The following is a 21189-nucleotide window of genomic DNA, read 5'->3' as shown; positions in this document are numbered from 1 at the left end:
CATGTACGCTCTGTTTAACCTGCTGTGCCAAAACATGAGTTGTAAGAGTTATCACATTTTAAAGCTATGTTACTTCAAAATATTGTGCATGAGAGTTACCTTAAATAGCTTAGCCACTGAAAGAGCATCACCATAACGTGACTCACTGTGGGTAGGACAATATTGCTATCACTGTAGTGGCAGGAGTTGAAAAAACAGTTATAGCATGTAAGCATTCCCTGTCCAGGCATATCTCACCTATGTGTTAATATATCTCACCTATGAGTTAATATACTCACCTATGGGAGACTGGCAATGATCCAGGGTCTGCACATCATAATAATTTTATCATTTCCAAAGCTGCTTTTAAGTTGTGTATTGTTCATTGCTATTCTTTGTCCCGTCCTAATTCCTAAATCACAAAGGCTCTATATATCCTGCAATTCAGTAATCTATCATTTATTACTTAATGTTCTCTTTTAGACTTAAGTTGAACATTTCTGTGGGCTTGCTCATTTTCCCTCTCTGAAATTCAGGCCAGGTTTACTGAACAAACTTTTTAGAGAGTCTGCTCAAAGGAAGTATGTTTTATTTGTGTTGTGCTCAGGGCTGCTTAAGACTTTGATATTTGAGTCTATAGTAAGCTGATTCTCCAAGTTTTTAGTTGTTTTATTAGAGGCTGTGGTCTCTGTAAATTTCGGTACTGATGCTATATTGGTAGCAATCTTTATGGTTCCATTTTTTTCCTTTCAAGACCCTGGAAATCAAAACTCCACATCTCTTGTCAGCTGCAAGACTTCCTGTTCAGCTCTATTAAAATTCATAAAACTTCTGTCTTCTTTACCCTGGGGATTTTTTTAAACTACAGTAAAGTTTGGATGTTGCCAACAAGTCTACATGTAATTACAGTAAAATGTCAAACAGGTATTCACTGGAGTATATGTGATTCTCACATAGATCCTGATACTGAATCTGCTTAGCCATTGTCTGACTAGCTTCAAGGAATAAAACTTTTCATTTTTGGATGGGAAGCTAACTGAAAACAGTGTTTCTGGCTCTCCTGTTCTCAGGCACTGCAGTGAAACTCCTTTTCTGAATCTCAAAGCCTAATTTTCAAATGATGGCACAAAGAGTGGGCTTATTTGCCCATGCAGGTGCAAGATGGGTAATTGTGCAAACGAACAGGTACATAAGTATGCTGCTACATCTTTTTTTTTTTCCCCCAGTGCACCCAGTGTCTTCCCATTCAAATGGTGGTCCTTATATTTCAGTAGAAAATGCCCCCCCCCGCCAAAGTGAGGTATTAGAACAAAGTGTGAAATTGCTGCCACTTAACCATTAGCTGCTGTCTGCCAAGTTATGAGGAACAGATTCCTATTCCTCAGCTCAGCACAGCTGGAATTAAACATGTTTTCCTTTTATGCTATATGATTAAACCATATCCTCCTTATCTGAATCAACTCTATGGGTCCAACAAAATGATTGTAGCTAAGTCATCTGTTACAGGTTTGAAGAAGTATTATCTTTTTGATATGAAGATAAATGATAAGTGATGCAGTGTAACATAATATAGTATTAATAACTGAAGAGACATTTGTTTTAAATACACTATTTGCTATCAAATATGTACGATTTGATTTTTTTTCTTTCTTACTGGAGGACACCTGCCCCCCTGTTCTTATATATTACTGTAACATTACTTGCCCCATGGGCTGAAGAGCCTGGGGCTAAACCAACCCTGATTATAGGATTAGCCCCACCTGAGAGGAGTCAGGTGATTTCAGTACAAAAGGAGCAGGAAAATGTAGTAAAGAGGGGAAGCCAAAGAAACTGTAGTTCTGTTGTTAGCGTGCTGCAGGGAGCAAGAAGAGTCCTGAATCACAAAAGGAAAAGCTTAAGTAGTAGAAGAGACTGGGTGGAGAAACTTGGGAGAGACCCTGTCCAAGCAGAAAAGAGGCTATAAAGACCTGTGGGGCTGTTCATAAATTACATAAAGGACTGGAGGGAAGGGAGGGGAGAATCTTTAATTTGGGGCATTTGTTTCAGTGTTACAAGAAAATGGCTGAGTCTTGAAAATCACCAAAAAATGTGTAATGGACAGTCCCTGTGGAAAAGGATAAATGCCAGGCAGAAGGTGCTGGGAAGCAGAGAGAGAGAGTCCTTCAGGGAGGTGGGGCTGTGCCCTGCTGAAACTGTGATGAAATTTCTGCGAGGTTCATGTTCCATTTTTTGAAAGACTGTGCTATTTTGGATTATCAGGAGAAAGTAGCTGGACTGGGGTTGAGGCCTATAGGGTCAGTATGCTCCTGAAAATTAAATAAAATGGACCCCAGAAAGGGATTGTTTGGACTACCTTTGAACTGAGTGAGTTCTTAAAAGGCCTGAGACAAAGTGCCCTTGTCTAAACTGCAAACTAATGTTAGTATAACTACGTAGTTCAGGGCTGCAGAACATCCACACCCTTAAGTGATGCAGTTAAACTGACCAAACTCCTGGGTAGGTGGCACTGTGTTGATGGGGGGGCTTCTCACATCGATATAACTACTGCCTCTTTGGCGTATCTACGCAGATGGGAGCAGCCCTCCTGTCCACATAGGTAGTGTGCTGCAGCGCTGTAAGTGTAGACAAACCCTATGTGTGTTACCTTTTGGGTTTTGTGTGTAGGTGCTGTTGGTGGCATGTGATAAACAGAAGGTCAGACTAGATGATCTAGCTAGTGCTCTCTTCTGGCCTTAAACTCCGACTTCTTTTACTGCTTTTTTTTCCCCTTTTCTGCTTTATGTTCTCTCTCTATGCTTTCCCTCACCCCAAATTCTTTTCCTACAACATACACCCATAACGCTTCAGAAACATATCCTGTTGAGCAAAACGTAATTACTACCACTGATGGAATAACTATTTGGATGGTGCAATTTCGCAGGAGAAACTAAAGAGACAGGGTCAACTTAAGTTTAGCTCTCCAAATCAAAATTGTAATAAATGCCATTTTCTTGTTCTTGCTACTATCTGAGCCTTAATTACACTACTCTGTCAAATAACTACTGCTACTTTGGGTAGATGATCGAGTTCCCTGCTCATGTTTCCAACTCACCCTATGTTGCTTCTGTTTGTGTATACAGCCATGTGGTGATAGCAGGAGGCATATTCATGGATATCAACTGAGTGCCATACATGAGCATGCAAGACCCCCTGTTATTTGTAGTGTGTGGAGCAGCACCAAAGGCAAGCGCTACTGAGAGCAGAAAAAGAGCCTCAATCCGGTGCCTTAACCACAAGACCATTGTCCTTCACAGGTGCAGCCTGAATCAATAGTTACTTGTCCTTACAAGTAGCATATTACCAAGAGCTTCTTGGGCCAAAGAGTTAAAGACCTGACTTCTTTGTTCCCATTGTTCTGACTGATCTGGTATCTGTGGAAGTCAGTGAGAAGACTGGATTAGTCTCTAAAAAATAAACTACAGAATCAGTTGATGTTTCAACTGAATGTGAGGTGTTTATATATACACACAGCTTTTATCCAGCAGAAGTGGCAATTTATTATGTAATATTTTAATATTGTTTTTTATATGTAAAATGTGTATAAGTACTCATTTGGTCTTAAACAGATGTGATGCAACTAAATAATATTTGCAGCTAGTCATGCGTAAATGCCCAGGTTTGTTTTTTTCTTTCTTTCCTTCCTTTCTTTCTGTTTTTTTTTTTTTTTTTTAAGTTCACTGGAAGAGCTCTTTTTTAGCCTTGATGCAGTGAAGACACAGATTCATGTTGAGGCTTTGTCTTATCATATTGTTTAATTACTTTTTCAAAAATAAAAATATAAAAATGCAGTCTAAAGAATGGACAGTGAGGGATAATGCATCTTTCTATTTTTTCCTTTGCATGATCATCTGTTTAGAGCTGCTGTTCTTATCATAATTGTGGTTGCTTTAGTTTCTTAATTACATGATATAGAATCCTTATCTGTCACTCTGACTGCTTCTTCAATCTAATTAATGTTATGAAGACTCATAAACTTAGGCTTCTTACAGACCTGTAATTTATGATTCATGTAGTAGTTTTAATCATGTGGATTTTGTGTGTGTGTGTGTAGCAAGTGAGATAAGTATGTAAATCCAGTAAAATAGCCTAGTATTCATTGGAGGGAGAGGAATTGAATCTGAAGTGGACCATGCTCACTCCATCCAACCCCAAGAAAGCTTTTGTATATGAATTTGCAGTATTTGAGGCTCCGTGGATTTGTGTTGCAGCTGGATAAAGAGAAACTGGAGCCAGAGAAGACCTACTCTTCAAATATCATCCCAATAAACCCTCAGGAAAAGACACTATCAATGATATTATCCCATGGAGTACCCCTCTGCACAGTCATGTTTTTCAAATCCTTCCCAACGTGGCTGTAGATGGAAACAGTCTGCCACAGTTGGTTGGGATCTTGGTAAACATCATGGGGGCTCTAGAGTTCCACAAGATATCCCAGACCTACAATGTGCAGGTTGGAAGGGCCAAAACCCCCGCCAAAAAAACATGATCCTGGTCAACTCTTCAGTTATCAGACCTGACCTCTAATCTACCATGTGATGCATGAGAAAGCAAGGTGCATTGATTTAAATCAAGTAGGGGGGAGGGATAGCTTAGTGGTTTGAGCATTGACCTGCTAAACCCAGGGTTGTGGTTTCAGTTCTTGAAGGGGCCACTTAGAGATCCAGGGCAAAATCAGTACTTGGTCCTGCTAGTAAAGGCAGTGGGCTGGACTCAATGATCTTTCAGGGTCCCTTCCAGTTCTATGAGATAAGTATATCTCCATATATAGAAAGCTTTCATTTTAATCAACTTTACCATTTGTACATCAGTTATTTTCTAAAGAGAGGTGCATTCTCATTGATTGTTATACCCATTACAACATGTTGATTTACAGCTAAATAGAGCCCTTACACTATATTTGGTACATCTCTTTTGCTCCCTAGGAGTGTACACTGTAACTACATACATTTATTTATGCAGTTGTATAGCTTCAGTATTTTCCGATTCTTATTAATAAGTTGTACATATATATATCTTAAAATGGTGAATGATATAGTAACTATTTGCTCATGATGTGTGTCAAGCTATATTAGGTTGGTATGTGTAATCTAATTAAACACACAAAGCAGCATATAAAATTACTTTTTATTAAACAAAACGGCTTTAATATAGTACATGACCTACTGCACCATATTTATAAAGCTTAACCTCAGACGTTAGATTTTCCCAGATTTTTTTTTAATAGAATCATAGACGTGTAGGAGTGGAAGGGAACTCAATGTGTCATCCAGTCCAGTCCCTGCATTCAAGGCAGGACTAAGTAATAAGTTGACCGTTCCTGACAGGTGTTTGTCTAACCTATTTTTAAAAACCTCCACTGACAGAGATTCCACAACCTGCCTATACAATTTGTTCCAGTGCTTAACCACCCCAACAGTTAGGAAGTTTTTCCTAATGTCCAACCTAAAGCTCCCTTGCTGCAATTTAAGTCCAATTGCATCTTTTCCTATCTTTGATGGTTAAGGAGAACAATTTTTCACGTCTTTTTATGTACTCAGTCTTCTCTTCTCCAGACAAAACAAACCAATTTTTTCAATCTTTCCTCAGAAGTCATGTTCCGTTGTGTTTTTTAAGACCTTTAATAATTTTTGTTGCTCTCCTCTGGACTTTTTCTAGTTTGTTCATGTCTTTCCTGAAATGTGGCACTCAGAACTATACACAATGCTCTAGTTAGGAGTAGAAGAGTGGAGTAGAAGAATTACTTCTTGTGTCTTGCTTACAACACTCCTGATACATCCCAGATGTTTGCTCTTTTTGCAAGAGTGTTACACTGTTGACTCATATTTAGCTTGTGATACACTATGACCCCCAGATCTCCTTCCTAGGTGGTCCATGCACATTTTGTATATGTGCAGTTGATTGTCCTTTAATTAATTTAATCCTGTGGTCAAGGAAGCCGAAGCCCTCCTGGCAACACTGTCCATGCAGACGTGCAGTGACTTCCGGGTTGCATCTATCTCTGCCTCGACCCCTGCGCTGGACTGGAAGGATTGAAGAGAACACCACCTGCACTCTCATCTCCTTTACCCTTGTTCCCAGAGCTCAGTGGTCACTTCTGATCTGCTCAGAGTCATACCTTGCAGTATAGATGGATGAGTAGCATGGGGTAGTAGTGAGAGGGCAGGTTAATCATCAGTCCCTCTGTAACGTCTTTGATATGGGCCCATGGCAGGAGCCCAGGATGCTATGTTGGGCTGACAGATGTCTGCCTATGTCCCCATCAGAAGGGAATCTCCAACCACCACTATTCTACATTTCCTCTTGGGAGAGGTGGTCGAGAGCCGTGGGGGTACGGAGTGTCTCCTCCACCTTTGGGAGCAATTCCGCATCCCTCATTGCCAGGGAACCATAATGGTTTTTCCTCACTATGGTCGGGGGTTGGGAGCAGGAGAGAAAAGCAGTGTTTTACTCTAACATTTTATACAGGCTCAGCATATATAGACTTTTAAATGTTAAGAGCCAATCATGTGTAGGTCTTAACACATTTTGTATTCAATCAGATTTTGTTTTAAACAAGTTTATTTTTAAAAAGAGAAACTTATTTATAATTTAAATAACAATGTTTTAAAAATCCAATTTTTTAAAAAATCCTTTTTATTTGTTATCATCACCCTTTTGGAAAGGCTATAGTGTTTTCACCTGGATTTGACAGTCTCTGATTTTTTTGTGGGATTGAACTAAATAGTTTAAGCTCTTGTACTGTTTAGGAATTAAGGGTGAGACTCACAAGGAGACTTAGGCACCTAAGTGCCCTTAAGTACTATTGGCATTGATAAAAACCCCTGCTCAGCTGCTACCTGTCTCTGTCAGCAGCTAAGATCTCCTAGTCCCTAAATTTCTGCTGATGGGCATGCAGACAGCCACCTCAGTCCTGACACTGGCAAGCAGCTCAGCACCCACCCTTCACCTATCTCACCTCTGAGGCACAAACTAGTAGATGATCTGCCAGCAGATTGAGGGACATGATCATTCCCCTCTATTTGACATTGGTGAGGCCTCCTCTGGAGTACTGTGTTCAGTTTTGGACCCCACACTACAAGAAGGATGTGGAAAAATTAGAGTCCAGCAGAGGGCAACAAAAATGATTAGGAGACTGGAGCACATGACTTATGAAGGGAGGCTGAGGGAACTGGGATTGTTTAGTCTGCAAAAGAGAAGAATGAGGGAGGATTTGATAGCTGCTTTCAACTACTTGAAAGGGGGTTCCAAAGAGGATGGATCTACATTGTTCTCAATGGTACCTGATGACAGAACAAGGAGTAATGGTCTCAAGTTGCAGTGGGGGAGGTTTAGGTAGCATATTAAGAAAAACATTCTCTCTAGGAGGGTGGTGAAGCATTGGAATGAGTTACCTAGGGAGGTGGTGGAATCTCCTTCCTTAGAAGTTTTTAAGGTCAGGCTTGACAAAAGCCTTGGCTGAGATGATTTAGTTGGGAATTGGTCCTGCTTTGAGCAGGAAGTTGGACTAGATGACCTCCTGAGGTCCCTTCCAACCCTGGTATTCTATGATTCTGTGACATGCTTTGACATCTACCAGCTTGCATGCCACACAAAACCCAGCTGCCCCAGGCAGAGGAGGTGTCCCCTTCATACCTAGTAGCCCAGTGTTTAGATCACCAGTAGCTGGGAGACCATAGCTGAAATCTCTAGTCTGTTTGAAATGGAGCAGGGACTTGAACCCAGGTGCATACCCTAACCGTGGGGATGTGAGGTATTCTGAAGTGGGGACTCTCATCTGTCCTGTTGTAGCTGTTCTGTTTCTTTGTATAAATCATCAAATACTTATTGGAGCAGGGATTTCCACATTCAAGGTGAGTGCCCTAGCAGTTGAGCTACTGGGTCTATTTCTGGTCTAGCTCATTTAGACTTCATGCTCATATGCACAGTCTGTCAGAAAAAGGCTACTAGTTTTGCCAAATGTGCAGTTGTTTTGTATTTTAGTCTACAATAAATTTAAGACAAGTAATTTCCCTTTATGACCTTGAATTGATTCCTTAATGGAATGAAATTCAGTCAGACTCGTTGGAGTTAGATTTAAGTCCTGGTCCTAGAGAAGAGCCTAGGAAAGGGCACCCAAAGGAATAATCTAATTGCACTATTGTTTTTAATATAATACTGTTTTTATTCACAGGAAACACTAGTAGTAAAATTCTTACCAGCTACAAACTTATGATTTATTGTACTTTAAGTGTACTAAAGCAGGTGCAAGTGTTTCATTTCTTGCTCCTTGCATGGCAAATACTAAACAGAGCAGTTGCTTTTAGCAATTTCACTGTAAATTGGAGATGAGCTTGATCTCTAATTATTAAAATATACCTCTACCTCAATATAACACTGTCCTTAGGAGCCAAAAAATCTTACCGCATTTGTCATGATGCAATTCCCCACTCTGAACCTTAGCGTCCAAGAGATGGGGTACCAGCATGAATTCCTCTAAGCTCAATTACCAGCTTAGAACCTGTAGCGCTGCCACCAACCAGGAATTCCAGTGGCAGCGCTACACTCCTGGTACACTCGGGTCCCCCCAAAACCTTGCCCGGGGACCCCCCAAGACCCAGACCCTCTGGATCTTAACACAAGGAAAGTAAACCCTTTCCCCCACCGTTGCCTCTCCCAGATTTCCCCTCCCTGGGTTACCCTGGAAGATCACTGTGATTCAAACTCCTTGAATCACAAAACAGAGAGGAAAATTCACCTCCCCTCCTTCCCTCCCCTCCCAGACTTCCTGAGAGAGAGAGTAATCCTGGCACAGGAAATTAGTCTTTCTCCCCCCTTCCCTCCTTTCTCCCCACCAATTCCCTGTGAATCCAGACCCAGTCCCCTGAGGTCATCACCAGAATAAAAAAACAATCGGTTCTTAAACAAGAAACTTTAATTAAGAGAGAAAAACAGTAAAAATTATCTTGGTAAATTTAAAATGGAATAGGTACAGGTTTTTAGCTATAGGCACTGGGAATACCTCCCAGCCTAATTTCAAAACAATTAAATCCTTTCAGCAAAAATACAAATTTGAAACCTCCTTAGCAAATGTACATTTGCAAATAAAGCAAAAACATAGCGCCTAACTCGCTTATCTATCTAGTATCATATTTGAACTTACAAGAGCTGTATCAGGGAGATTGGAGAGAAACCTGGTTGCACGTCTGGTCCTCTGAGCCCCCAGAGAGAACAACCAACAAAACTAACAGCACAACACAGAAAACGTCCACTCCCTCAAGATTTGAAAGTATCCTGTCTCCTGATTGGTCCTATGGTCAGGTGACAGCCAGGCTTACTGAACTTGTTAACCCTTTACAGTCAAAGAGATATAAAGTACTTTTGTGCTATTAACTTTTCTTATCTGTTTATGACAGCATTATAGGTGAAACCACATTATATGAAACGTGCTTTGATGCACTGGAGTGAACAGCCCTCTCCCTCCCCCCCGCCTCCGGAGCCCTGCTTTACCACGTTTTATCTGAATTCGTGTTATATCGGGTCGTATTATATCAAGGTAGAGGTGAAATTGATGGCATAATTGATTTAAAATATGCTCTGCTTAAAAAGGAACAGAAAGTAAACAGAAGCTTGAAATTGGGGTTGCCCCATATACATTCAGTAAAAATATGCTATTTGTTGTGTTTGGAAATTCTAAAATGTATTTCAAAATTTTAGAAACTTTAAAATATTAAGTGATAAGTAACATCTGAGTATTTCCAGGACAATGTGACAGATCTAGACTCTCTTGTCTCTATATTATTTCATTGTTGAGCTAAAAGTGTCTAGATCAGTTATGTTGACTTCATTCATTCACTTATTCTTGTACTCATAACAACCCATGCTTCTGATTGAGGATAGCTACCAGCTAAACTGATGTGCTTATTAAAAGCAATAATGAAAAGAAGCACTGCAGGATGAAGTGTAGGGGGAAAAATAAGCATAATTATCCCACTGGGGAAGTACTTCCGAGCAGAAGATATGACATACAATTGTTAAATACTCATCCAGTTATAGAAGGTACAAGTTCATTTCTCTTGAGATGCTGAAAGGGTGTTAAAATTCTACTCTCTGTAATCATTGCAGAGGATATTCAAATAGTTTATCACTAAAAGTGTGCCCTTTCAGATTCTGAACAGTTTGCAAATGAATTCAATTATCTCATCAATTTAAAAGCCCAGGTGCCTATAATGGACCATCATGCCTTCTTGTTGATAACCATTATCAACAATGTAGCACATTTCTTTCAAAAGTTTAATTTTCAATACTGCATTCACTCAAGTAGAGCACTAACATTTACTTGAAATATAAAAGGCAAGGAGACAGTAAAAAAGGTCTGGAGCCAAAAATAATAAAGATGACTCTAATAGTTTACAATAGTATTCTGGCTTTTTAGGGTTTATATTTCAAAACTACTTTCACTATAATCCAGAGGGTGTTAAAAAAATTGGATCACAGAAATACTGACATTTTTAAACCAAGTAAATAATATTTAAAAACAAATTTTCTTCATTCCTTATGGGCTTCTTTCAACATTCTCTGCAAAAGAAACAGCTAATCTTTACATGTTTCTGGTAATGTTGATAATGTTGAAGCTAAATACTCTTTGGTGTTTAGACCATTGTACACTTAGCAGGGCACTATAGAACTATATAGATATAACTTATCTCAGGCCTCTTACTAAATTGTTACTAAAAATCATAGCCACTATTATCAAAACCAAGAACAGACTGTACTTTATTTTTCCAATTGCCAGAAAACATTCTTTAACCGTAAAGATGCTTTGAAATGCAGCATTGTGAGAGTAGATGAGTTAGTGGTGAGCAGAAGACACTGACAGTTCACCTGATGGAATAACTGGACAAGTGAGTCATCTTTACTCTTTTTCTTTCTAGTAACATTTCTCTTTCTCTTACAATGAGGGTGACTTTATTTTTGCCTGGACTTTTCCCAAAAGTCTTTAAGCTATGGAAATTTGGGTTCCAGTCCTCTCTACAAATATTAGAGATTCATAAACCAGCCTCTCACATCCAAATCCCTCTGAATGTGAGAGCAGAGTTGGATTTAAACCCAAATGCTTGAAATATCACTAATATTTTGGTTTCTGGAGCAGATCCTGAAGTAGAAAGCCTATTTCCATTTGTCAGTGTGGCCAAAAGCAGTTCTTGCCAGACTTCTAACATTCCGGCCTAAAGGCTCATGTGAACAACTCAAGTTTTCAAGACTCTCCAAATTCCAGTTAGACTTTATTTGCATCGACCCTGAGTATCACCTGCGTGTCCCATCTATATCAAAACATACTGAACCTTGTTCTTCGCTATGCTCTGGCTTTTTATGATGCTTCAGTGACACATAGCAGCCATAAACACAATTTAACTGGTGGGTTGTGTAGTTTTATGATTGCTTATCATTGCTAAAACAATGCAAAGCAGCTAGAATGTACCAGTGACTCACCCACTAATGACAGTTAGGTAAAGATGTCTTGTTGGTGCTTGCAAGTGCTTTCTGTATACTAGAAAAGATGCTTACTGTTTATTTTTAAACCAAGAGATTTTTGGCAGTATCTGTATTCATGTTGAGAGCACCAACTCTGTCACTCTGGATTACACTGATATTTTTCAAAATCTAATTAAACAACTATGACAAACTACTTGTAATTTTTCTTTGATAGAAGATATTCTTCTGCGGTGTGTTACAGAAAACTGTTAGAAAACTAATGTTAGAATCTTGAAAAAGCCAGATCTTACGTTTTTGTAGCTATTTCCCTTGAGTAATATGATTTTGCAAAGAATTTTTTTTAGCAAAGCCATTTTATTTAGACTATCTAGTGTTTAAAAGTTAGTCTTTTGTATTAGTAAAGTAGGATCCACAGCTTGCAACTCTTTTAAGAAAATCACGGCAAAAGTCTGCTACCTGCTGTTTTTCCAGATACTCCATTTGGCAAGGACCTTTGTTTTATGGTTGCTTGCCTTAATAACAAACTATTTGTTTTATGTCTGTACTATTCTTAATTTTGCCATTGGCTGGTCTTGTTTCTGTCTTTATCATGGTAATGAGTTGTAGTAGCAAGGCATTTGAATGGCTGAAATGCTTCCTGTGTTTATCTTTTTATTCTTTACTAAGTCTGCAAACTAGAACAAATTCAGATTTTCAATCTGCATTTATGATAAATTGAAGATTATAAGGAAAATAAAACTCACTGTTTATTATCTTATGCCAAGGGTTGTTTTAAAAATAAGAAAAAAGAACAAAATGTGAGGGGGAGACTGCCACCCGTGAGTGGGGTGGCAGGGGGGATGCAGGCTCACCTGCTCCACTGTGTCCCAGCCCAGGGCCATAGCAGCGGCAGGAAACTCACTGCTGTGTCAGTGGGGATCCTGACTGCAACACACTGACATTGGTTCTGGCCCTGCTGCGGCCAGGCCAGGGTCGGCTGCCCCCGGGCTACTTCCGGACTCCCCCTCGTAGGGTACCTGGGTTTGGCTGGCATCCTCTGCAGTTTCCAGCACCACCAGTTCCTCTGGGTAACTAGCAAAGGATAGGCTTGGCAGCTCCTCAGGGTAGCTGGTGAGGGGTAGGCGGGCTCCTCCTCGGGGTAGCTGGCGAGGGGTAGGCGCAGCTCCTCCTCGGGGTAGCTGGCAAGGGGTAGGCTCAGCTGGCCCGGCAAGTCCTCAGGTTGGCCGCAGCCTGCCTGCGTTCCCTAACCCGGAGCTGGGCCATGGGCATCTGGCCTCTCTGACGTCTGGCTTTCAACTGAGCTTTGCAGCGGGACTTTTCTACTTCCTGTCCTGTACCGTGACCTCTGTGGGGTGGGTGCAGGACCCACTGGCTCCGTCCATGTTGGTGTTAGGGGAGGCTCGGCTGCGAGGTATCCCACCACCTCACTACATACAGCCATACAATTGCTTTTTTATGGCTTGTGAAAAACAATTTTTCTCCAAGGATTCAGTAAGCTTTCACAAACATGAGCTGAAATATAAAGGTTTGCTTTCTTTTTCTCTTCAAGAATTTTTAAATGCTTCATTGTGTGCCCCTGTTCCTGGCTGAAATCTTTCCAGAGGTAGGAGTTCTGTTAGTTTGCTTGCAGGCTTATTTCTTCTTGTCTTTTACAAGGTTCAGCCCATGCTTGGTAGTCATTTAAATATTTCTTCCTCTGCAAGCCATCACATTTTAATTTGTGTGGCATTTTCTATTGCTTTTGATGTGTTTTGACTCCATCAGACCACTTTCATCTCAAACTTTGCTTCTCATTTTTAGTGATTGTCCTTTTCCTACTTCATCATTCATTTTTTGTTCACTGTAGGTTGTCTCCAAATTTGCTCTCCATAACCTTGCCTCAAATTCAATTATTAATGAAATATTGTGTGTCATTATAGACTTACTGGACCCACCATATGTTGTTTCAGCCAGAACCTTCTTTGATTTTTCATCATCCTCATTCACAGTACATTAGATATCCACTATATAGTTTTTAAATTAGCAAGTCTATTTATACAAACATTGTTGTACTACTTACATAGCACTTCAGTGAGTTGGTTCCATCTTGTCAATATTGCTATCTTTTTCTCCTCCCCCACATATCCAGTCATTCTCACTGGAAACAAAACTATCAGTTGTCTGGATCCATTCCGGCTTGTCTTGCATAATCCCAGAATGTGAACATGCTATTCATCCATATTCTGAAATAACTGTGGGAGCTGTTGTCAATATTTGTGATGATGCTATAAATTTGATTGTATCCATGGAAGGGAAAGTTATATCTGTTAGAAAAGTCTACATTCATCATGGTACCTTCATTATGGCTATTTCCTGGCATAGGAAGAGCCACTATGGTTCTGAAGTAAATATTTATGTGAGGAATTGGGATAGAGTGGCCTGAAATGTTTCTTTCCCCAGAGAACTTTGAGCAATATTCTAGTTTTGTTCTTCTCTCCTGCCCCCATGCTCACCCATTGCTTTTCTTTTAATTTTAGAGTGGACAAAGATGCATGATTGATTCTGTCCAAATACCTGATATCTGTCTTCTCCATTCTATAATGTATACATTTTGAGTTTCTATTTGTCTTATTTGGGTTAAATGCACGATGCTGCTCTGCACATGCACCCAGAACTGTTTGTTTTGTTAGACAATCGTCCTATCAACTGCAGTGAGATAGCTCAGATAGGTATCATTCATTTTCAGAGTAGCTCATACAGGGATATGTGTTTTTTAAGGATAGGACTAGATCTTGGTTTGTGGTTGTTCTGCAGCTGATTATACAAGTTTGTTTAGATGACTTTAATTGCCAGTTTACATACTGACCAATAATTTTAATGGAGTTACTTCTGGATTACATTAACCTAAAGGAGATTAATTGAGTCTGAGTTTGCACAGATAGATATGCATCTACATGTGTACAGATCAGTGGTGTCATATATATATAGATAGATAGATAAATACATACATGGTCTGTGGGCTATGTGTGACCCACAAAACAAGTTCAAATTTTTCAGAATCCAAGATTTTGTTTAAAAGAAAAGTAAGTTTGTAGCCCTCATGAATGTGAAGAAAACTTTACAGATGTGAATCAAACATAAACTGATGCAGTGTTGTCTACCTGAATCTGCAGAATCTCTGAAAAAAATGGCTGTGAGATGTGGGAAGTCCTCTGTCCTTTTTCAGTCTCGTTCATTTTCCCGTGTCAGTGTTAACATTAACTGTATAATAGCGGATCATTTTAACAGATATAATGGGGAAGGGTTGAGAATGAAGACCATGGAGACATGGGAATTGGAAGATACTGCAGGAAAAGAAAGGCAGAGGGAAGAACAAAGAATATACACAAAGACAAGAAAAAGGGGCAAAAAAACAGAGAAAGCAGAATGGGGTAGGGGAGACACTAGTAGCAGTGGTCTAAAGGTGAGCATATTTTTCATGGATTGGGGTACTATGCAGTCCTAAAATTATAGCCCAGGCCATGGAGCATAATTAAAAATGGAATTGTGGCCTTTTCACCAAATGAGTTTGATATCCTTGATTTATATAGACACATGCAGTAGCTTTTATTTTCTCTTTTAGTTTCATGTAATTCATATCACACACTGAAATTAATAGTGGTATCTAGAAAGTAGCTCAACAATCTTTATTTATGACACAGTCCAACCTTATCATTCTTACTCTGTTGTTACCATAACATTCTACTGCTCTTTTTGTACAGAAAAAAGAAACAAATCCTACACAAACAAAACATTCCTTTTTCTTCAGCTGTCCAAACAGCACTTCACATCCAAAGCACTCTTACTTTGTCTAACCTGGAATCTACTTTAATCTTTGGGTTGGTGGGTGTGTAGAGACAGAGAAGTACATTATGTATGTTTGTACAAGTTAATTATGTACTTTATACCAAAACACATGTGTAGACAATCTGCTATTTGCTTAGTTGAAGAAATACAGTTTTCATAGTAGGCATAAATATTCCCCCAATTCTTTTCTTCCTCCCAGTTTATTCTTCTGATGTTGGTTTCACATCCCATTTCCAGCAGGGATGATGGACCACGGTATAATTTCAAGCTTATCCACAGAGCAACTCAGCTAATGACTTTTTTTTGTGGTAGTTCAAACATCATGCACTGACCTTGAAACTTGCTGCGACTGCAGTTACGATTCTGGATCCAGTCACCAGTACTAGGAACAGTATTTTACTGTCATGCTGTCTGCCTACTGTGCTGCTTCGCACCTATCTGTAATGCAGAATCACAGTCTGCTAAGGGTTTAATTAATTTTAGATATAATTATACTTTAGGTGGCTTGAGAGAAAGGGACAGTCAATTGCAATTTGACTAGTTATACTTGGGAGGGAAGGAGGTAAAATTATAATAAAAATAAAAAATGTAATTCAGAAGGTAGTTTTGAACAAATAATCTTTTCTACGTAAATCCTTCCAAATATGTTTATTCCAAGAAAGGAGAGAGATATAGAGAATGGTGTTAAATGATTTTATTTTCTGTGAAATGCAAGTGTAATCTGAAGGCCTAAGCAAGATGTATTCAGAGGTCACGACTCTGACCATGCAAGTGTAACCCATGTGCCTATAGGGAGATATCTCTTTAAGAGACCCATTGTGGGAAGGTAGGACTGAGTTGTGTCTGGGTCATTGTTGCTAGGCAGATTAAGCACTCCACATCCAGAAGCTTCTGGAATTGGGTGTGGTAGTTTTGGGTCTGCTCCAATAGGTTCCCTGTTGCTGAGGTCAGACTCCATGAGGGCAAGCAGGCAAGGCAGCTGCTTTGCCGAAGGCCAGGTGAGCTGGGAGAAGCTGAGCCCAGGAGCAGAAAGCAGGCAGTTGTCCCTAACTCTGAAGCATTTTGCAGCAGGTTACTGACATTGTTAAGCCTCTAACAGGGAAGCATGGGCAATGCTGATTATAACAAGGGGAAATTGAGAGGGAAAAATAACTTCTATTTTAATTGTATGCTTTGAATGTTGTTCTGATTTTAGCCAAATTGTTCTAGTTAAATTGTCTCAATAGTCTGATTCACCAGCTTTTCTTTAAATGCAATAATGGAGAAAGAGTCATTTCTATTTTGCTATTCTCAATTTTGTGTTTTCTTGTAACAGGGTTGTCTTTAAATCTATGCACTTAACTGAGTGGTTGGTTGATCATTTACCTGATTGGCTAGCAGTGATTTCAGCATAGGAAGAGTCTGCATGGATTCCAACTGAAAATATGTACAAGAAAATGGAGCAGGGGAGGGCAAACTTTTTAGCCTGAGGGTTTCATAAATTGTATGGAGGGCCGGTTAGGGAAGGGGGTCGTGGCCTGGCCCTCACCTCTTATCTGCTCCCCTCCGGGGACTCCTGCCCCATCCAACCCCCCCGTTTCCTGATGGCCCCCACGAGACCCCAGTCCCATCCACACACCCCGCTCCCTGTCCCCTGACCACCCGCGGACTCCTGCCACCCCAGCCAACCCCTCTTCTCATTCCTGATGCCCCGACCCTGGACTCTTGCCCCATCCAACCACCCTTCTCCCTGTCAGCAGTGGCTCCAGGCACCAGCACTCCAAGCACATGCCTGGGGCAGCAAGCCGCAGGGGGCGCTTTGCCAGTCCCTGCGAGGGTGGCAATCAGGTAACCTTTGGCAGCGTGCCTGTGGGAGGTCCTCCAGTCCTGCGGATTCAGCCGCAATTTGGCGGTGAGTACGCCAAATCTGTGGGACCGGGGACAAGCTGCCACAGACAAGCTGCCAAAAGCAGCCTACCTGCTGTGCTTGGAGCAGCAAAAAAGCTAGAGCCTCTCCTGCTCCCTGTCACCTGACTGCCCCTGGAACCCCGGCCCCTGACTGCCCTGTGCCGCCCCATCCAACCCCCTCTCCTTTCTGACCGCCACCCCAAGATCCCTGCCCCCATTCAACCCCCTGTTCCTCCCCTGACTGCCTTACCCCTATCCACACTCCCTGACCACCACCCCAAATTCCCCTGCCGTCTATCCAACCCCCCCTCTCATGCCCCCTTACCGCGCTGCCTGGAGTACTGGTGCCTGGTAGCACTACAGCCGTGCTGCCTGGCTGGAGCTGGGCCACGCTGCCACTGCCACAGCACAGCTCAGAGCACTGGGTCAGACCCAGCTCTGCAGCTGCACTTCCCCAGGAGATCACAACCCTGCCGCCCAGAGCATTGTGCTGGCAGCAGAGCGAGAGAACTGAGGCTGCTGGGGGCGGGGTGGAGGAGAAAGCAGGGAAGTGGGCTGGAGCTAGCCTCCCAAGCCAGGAGTTCAAGGGCTGGGCAGGACAGTCCTGTGGGCCGAATGGTGTCCATTTTCCAAATTAATTCCAATTCATCAGTCTCTCGTTGGAGTCTGGGTTTGAAGTTTTTTTGTTGTAATATTGTGACTTTTAGGTCTGTAATCGAGTGACCAGGGAGGTTGAAGTGTTCTCCGAGTGGTTTTTGAATGTTATAATTCTTGACGTCTGATTTGTTTCAAGAATTATAACATTCAAAAACCTAAAAGTCACAATATTACAACAAAAAACCTTCAAAAACAGACTCCAATGAAAGACTGCTGAATTGAAATTAATTTGCAAAATGGACACCATTAAATTAGGCTTAAATAAAGACTGGGAGTGAATGAGTCATTACACAAAGTAAAACTATTTCCCCATGTTTCTTTCCACCTCCCACTGTTCCACACAATTTCTTGTTAACTGCTGGAAATGGACCATTTTGATTACCACTACAAAAAGATTTTTTCTCTCCTGCTAGTAATAGCTCACCTTAACTGATCACTCTCATTAGAGTGTGTATGGTAACACCTATTGTTTCATTGTGTGTGTGTGTAGCTCACCTTAACTGATCACTCTCATTAGAGTGTGTATGGTAACACCCATTGTTTCATGTTCTCTGTGTATATATAGATCTTCCTATTGTGTTTTCCACTGCGTGCATCCGATGAAGTGGGTCTGTAGCCCACGAAAGCTAAGGTGTCACAAGTACTCCTGTTCTATTTTGCGGATACAGACTAACACGGCTTCTACTCTGAATCCTGTTTCTATGGGAGGAGGTTTTTTTGTTTGCTTTTTTTTTAAGGCACTGTAGACGGGAAATGAAGTGAACTCTAGCCCACTCAAAGGTTACACAGACTTTTACTCCCATAAGCATTCCTCATTCACATAGGTTGCCCCATATGCCTGAAAAGGGCAACTTGTATATATAAGGATTATTTATGTAAGTGAGGGTTTTCATGACTGGACTCTTAATTTTCTCCATTTGCAGCACACGGGGAATCACACAGTGCTCTCTTTAGGCCAGACCCTTGTCTGGTGTCTACACTGGATGAGAATTTGGTCCTTTGTTTTCATGTTAAATATTTTTAAATGTTGAGAATACTTAATTAAATTCAGAAATCTCATAAACAGTCTGGTATCGAGTGGGCGTGATTAACCGTTTTTGCTCAGAAGTGACCAAACGGCAGGTAGCATGCACAGTGAATCACTGTATTTCTCAGCCAGAGGAAAGGTGATTACTTTCTCTAATAAGGATCAAAATGATTAGACAATCTGCGTGAAGCACTTGTACTTTGTAGTGTCATACACCCTTACCAAATAAACAAGCATACGGCTCTTCATACTTTGTGCACTTCCTTAAAGAGGTTACTTTGTTTAATAAAAGCTGTCCTATTTGTTCGTAGTCTGTGGTTAAATTCATTCATTTACAAAAGCAGATCAAGTCAGGCTTCAATGTACTTCATTATTTTTTGCTGAGTCTTTTAAAAATAGTCAGGTATACTGTCGTCTTGTAAATTAGAAATGATAGGAATGTCTATACACTCTCTGATCATAGTTCTTGCTATAAATGGATTCTGCAGATGTGTGCCCATAATAGCTGAACTTTGAATGTTGATCTTCCAGCATCCACTGTGTTAAGGTGTTTGTCTGATGCTCCTAAACTGCTTTGCTGTTATTTGTTTTACAAAATATTTATAGTTGTTCAGTTTCCTTTCACTTGTATAGTGGGCAGTTTACACTAATAGAAAACCCAGCTGAATCCTCCAAATTAAATGGCCTTTTACAAAGCCTCCAAATGTGTGGAGTGGCAATGAGTGGCATTGAGTAGGTAGTGTTCCCTATATGATTTCCAGTTTGTAATTTTCCCCTTTGCCTTTACAGACTATGGCACTATTAAGAAAGTACTTGCTCCAATGAATCAGACTTCAAGCAGCTGCTTACTCGAGGAAATTGAGCTCTTTCCAAGGAGGCAGAAAGAACCTATCAGGAGCCTGCAGATTCTGCATAGCCAGAGTGTTCTGTTTGTGGGTCTTCAGGAACATGTAGTGAAGATTCCCCTGAAGAGATGTCTGTTTTACAAAACCCACAGGTACGAAAGATCAGCTGGCTTTATCTGCTTGAAGAGAAGCACGTAATTAAAGGGTTTCATGGAAGAAAAAGGGAGCTTTGTGGGAATCAAAATTAACATATGTTTATAACTATGGATCTAAACTTCTTGTTTACATTGCTTAAAATAGTACTGTGGGAGTACTTTTGATATTAAGTAATTTGTTATGATTAGAAGAAACTCCCAAGAGAGGTGTTTTAATGTTAAGATATACAATTTGAACTGTTTGACTTAATCAAAAGTAATTTTTTATATTACAAATAAGTCTCCAGTATCATGTGGCATAGAAAATGGTATTTGAAGATCTAGCAGAGGTAGCCACCTTGGGATCGAAGCCAAATGTATCTGAATACAGTAATTCATCACTTATGTTTCTTCACTGTCTGAAAAGGAGTGACGTCTCCCCTTTCCCCCCTAAAATATATTATAAAATTATGTTACCAAAATGTAGTTTAGTAAATATGCTTCATGGTCACATGGTGGTTTGGTTAACATTTGATTTTGTGTTTTTAATTCATAAAATTCAGGGACAACTTTAAGATAATGGTAGGTCTTTTTCTTCCTTTTAAACTCCACTGTAATGCATCAAATTGAATGTCTCTGGAGATTCAGAAAGAAAGTTTGAGATAAACAAAGAGTTAAGGAAAACCTAGCTGGGGAAATTGTTATTTAGGTACTTAGCTGAGTACTTCTCTTGTTACAAAAAAGGAAATTAAATATTTAAAAATTGTCACCTAAATTCAGACAAAATCTTGTAACAAAGAAATTCATATTTCAATGTGCAACTCTTTCCATGTTTCACCTCATAGTACTTCTCTCTTCTGGCACACGTCCTGTTGACAGAAATGCTTTGGCATGGGAACTAGACCATAGCTGGATGGGCCAGATCTTCAGCTGATGTAAGTCAGCATAGAGCCATTTACTTCAATAGAGCTATGCTGATTTACATCAGCTGAGGTTGGAGAAACAACTTCTTGATTTAGCCAGTTGAAGCTAGAATCTTATTGTTATTGTAGTTGTTTTTATTTTGTATTCTGCTGTTGCATGAATGAAGGATCTACACATCTGGAAAGGAAAATGTCCATTAGTATAGCCTTATGCTTCTTGTGTTCACTTGACTGCTGAACCATCATCACAGCATTTTCCCTCTCTTAAAGAGATTTGAAAATAAACAAGATCCCTGTTTATTTCAGACAGAGAGAGAAGTGTTGTTATGGAGTGACTGGTACCCTGACTTGTGTCAGAGGCCATGTGTATCTCCTGCTTTTATTCTCCATCATACCCATCC

General features: G+C 40.4%; 1 protein-coding gene across 1 annotated transcript in view; it reads left to right on the top strand.

Moving 5' to 3' along the window:
• Positions 1–21189, top strand: part of SEMA5A (semaphorin 5A) — a 641391-nt gene that overhangs the window by 458502 nt on the left and 161700 nt on the right. Inside the window, exon 11 of the mRNA XM_075062673.1 lies at positions 19676–19883. Within this exon, the coding sequence (XP_074918774.1) occupies positions 19676–19883 (208 nt within the window). The remainder of the gene's footprint in view (positions 1–19675; positions 19884–21189) is intronic.

This window comes from Chelonoidis abingdonii, chromosome 2 (genome assembly GCF_003597395.2).
Source record: "Chelonoidis abingdonii isolate Lonesome George chromosome 2, CheloAbing_2.0, whole genome shotgun sequence".
NCBI lineage: Eukaryota > Metazoa > Chordata > Testudines > Testudinidae > Chelonoidis > Chelonoidis abingdonii.
This window is presented reverse-complemented; position numbering and strand designations above follow the sequence as displayed.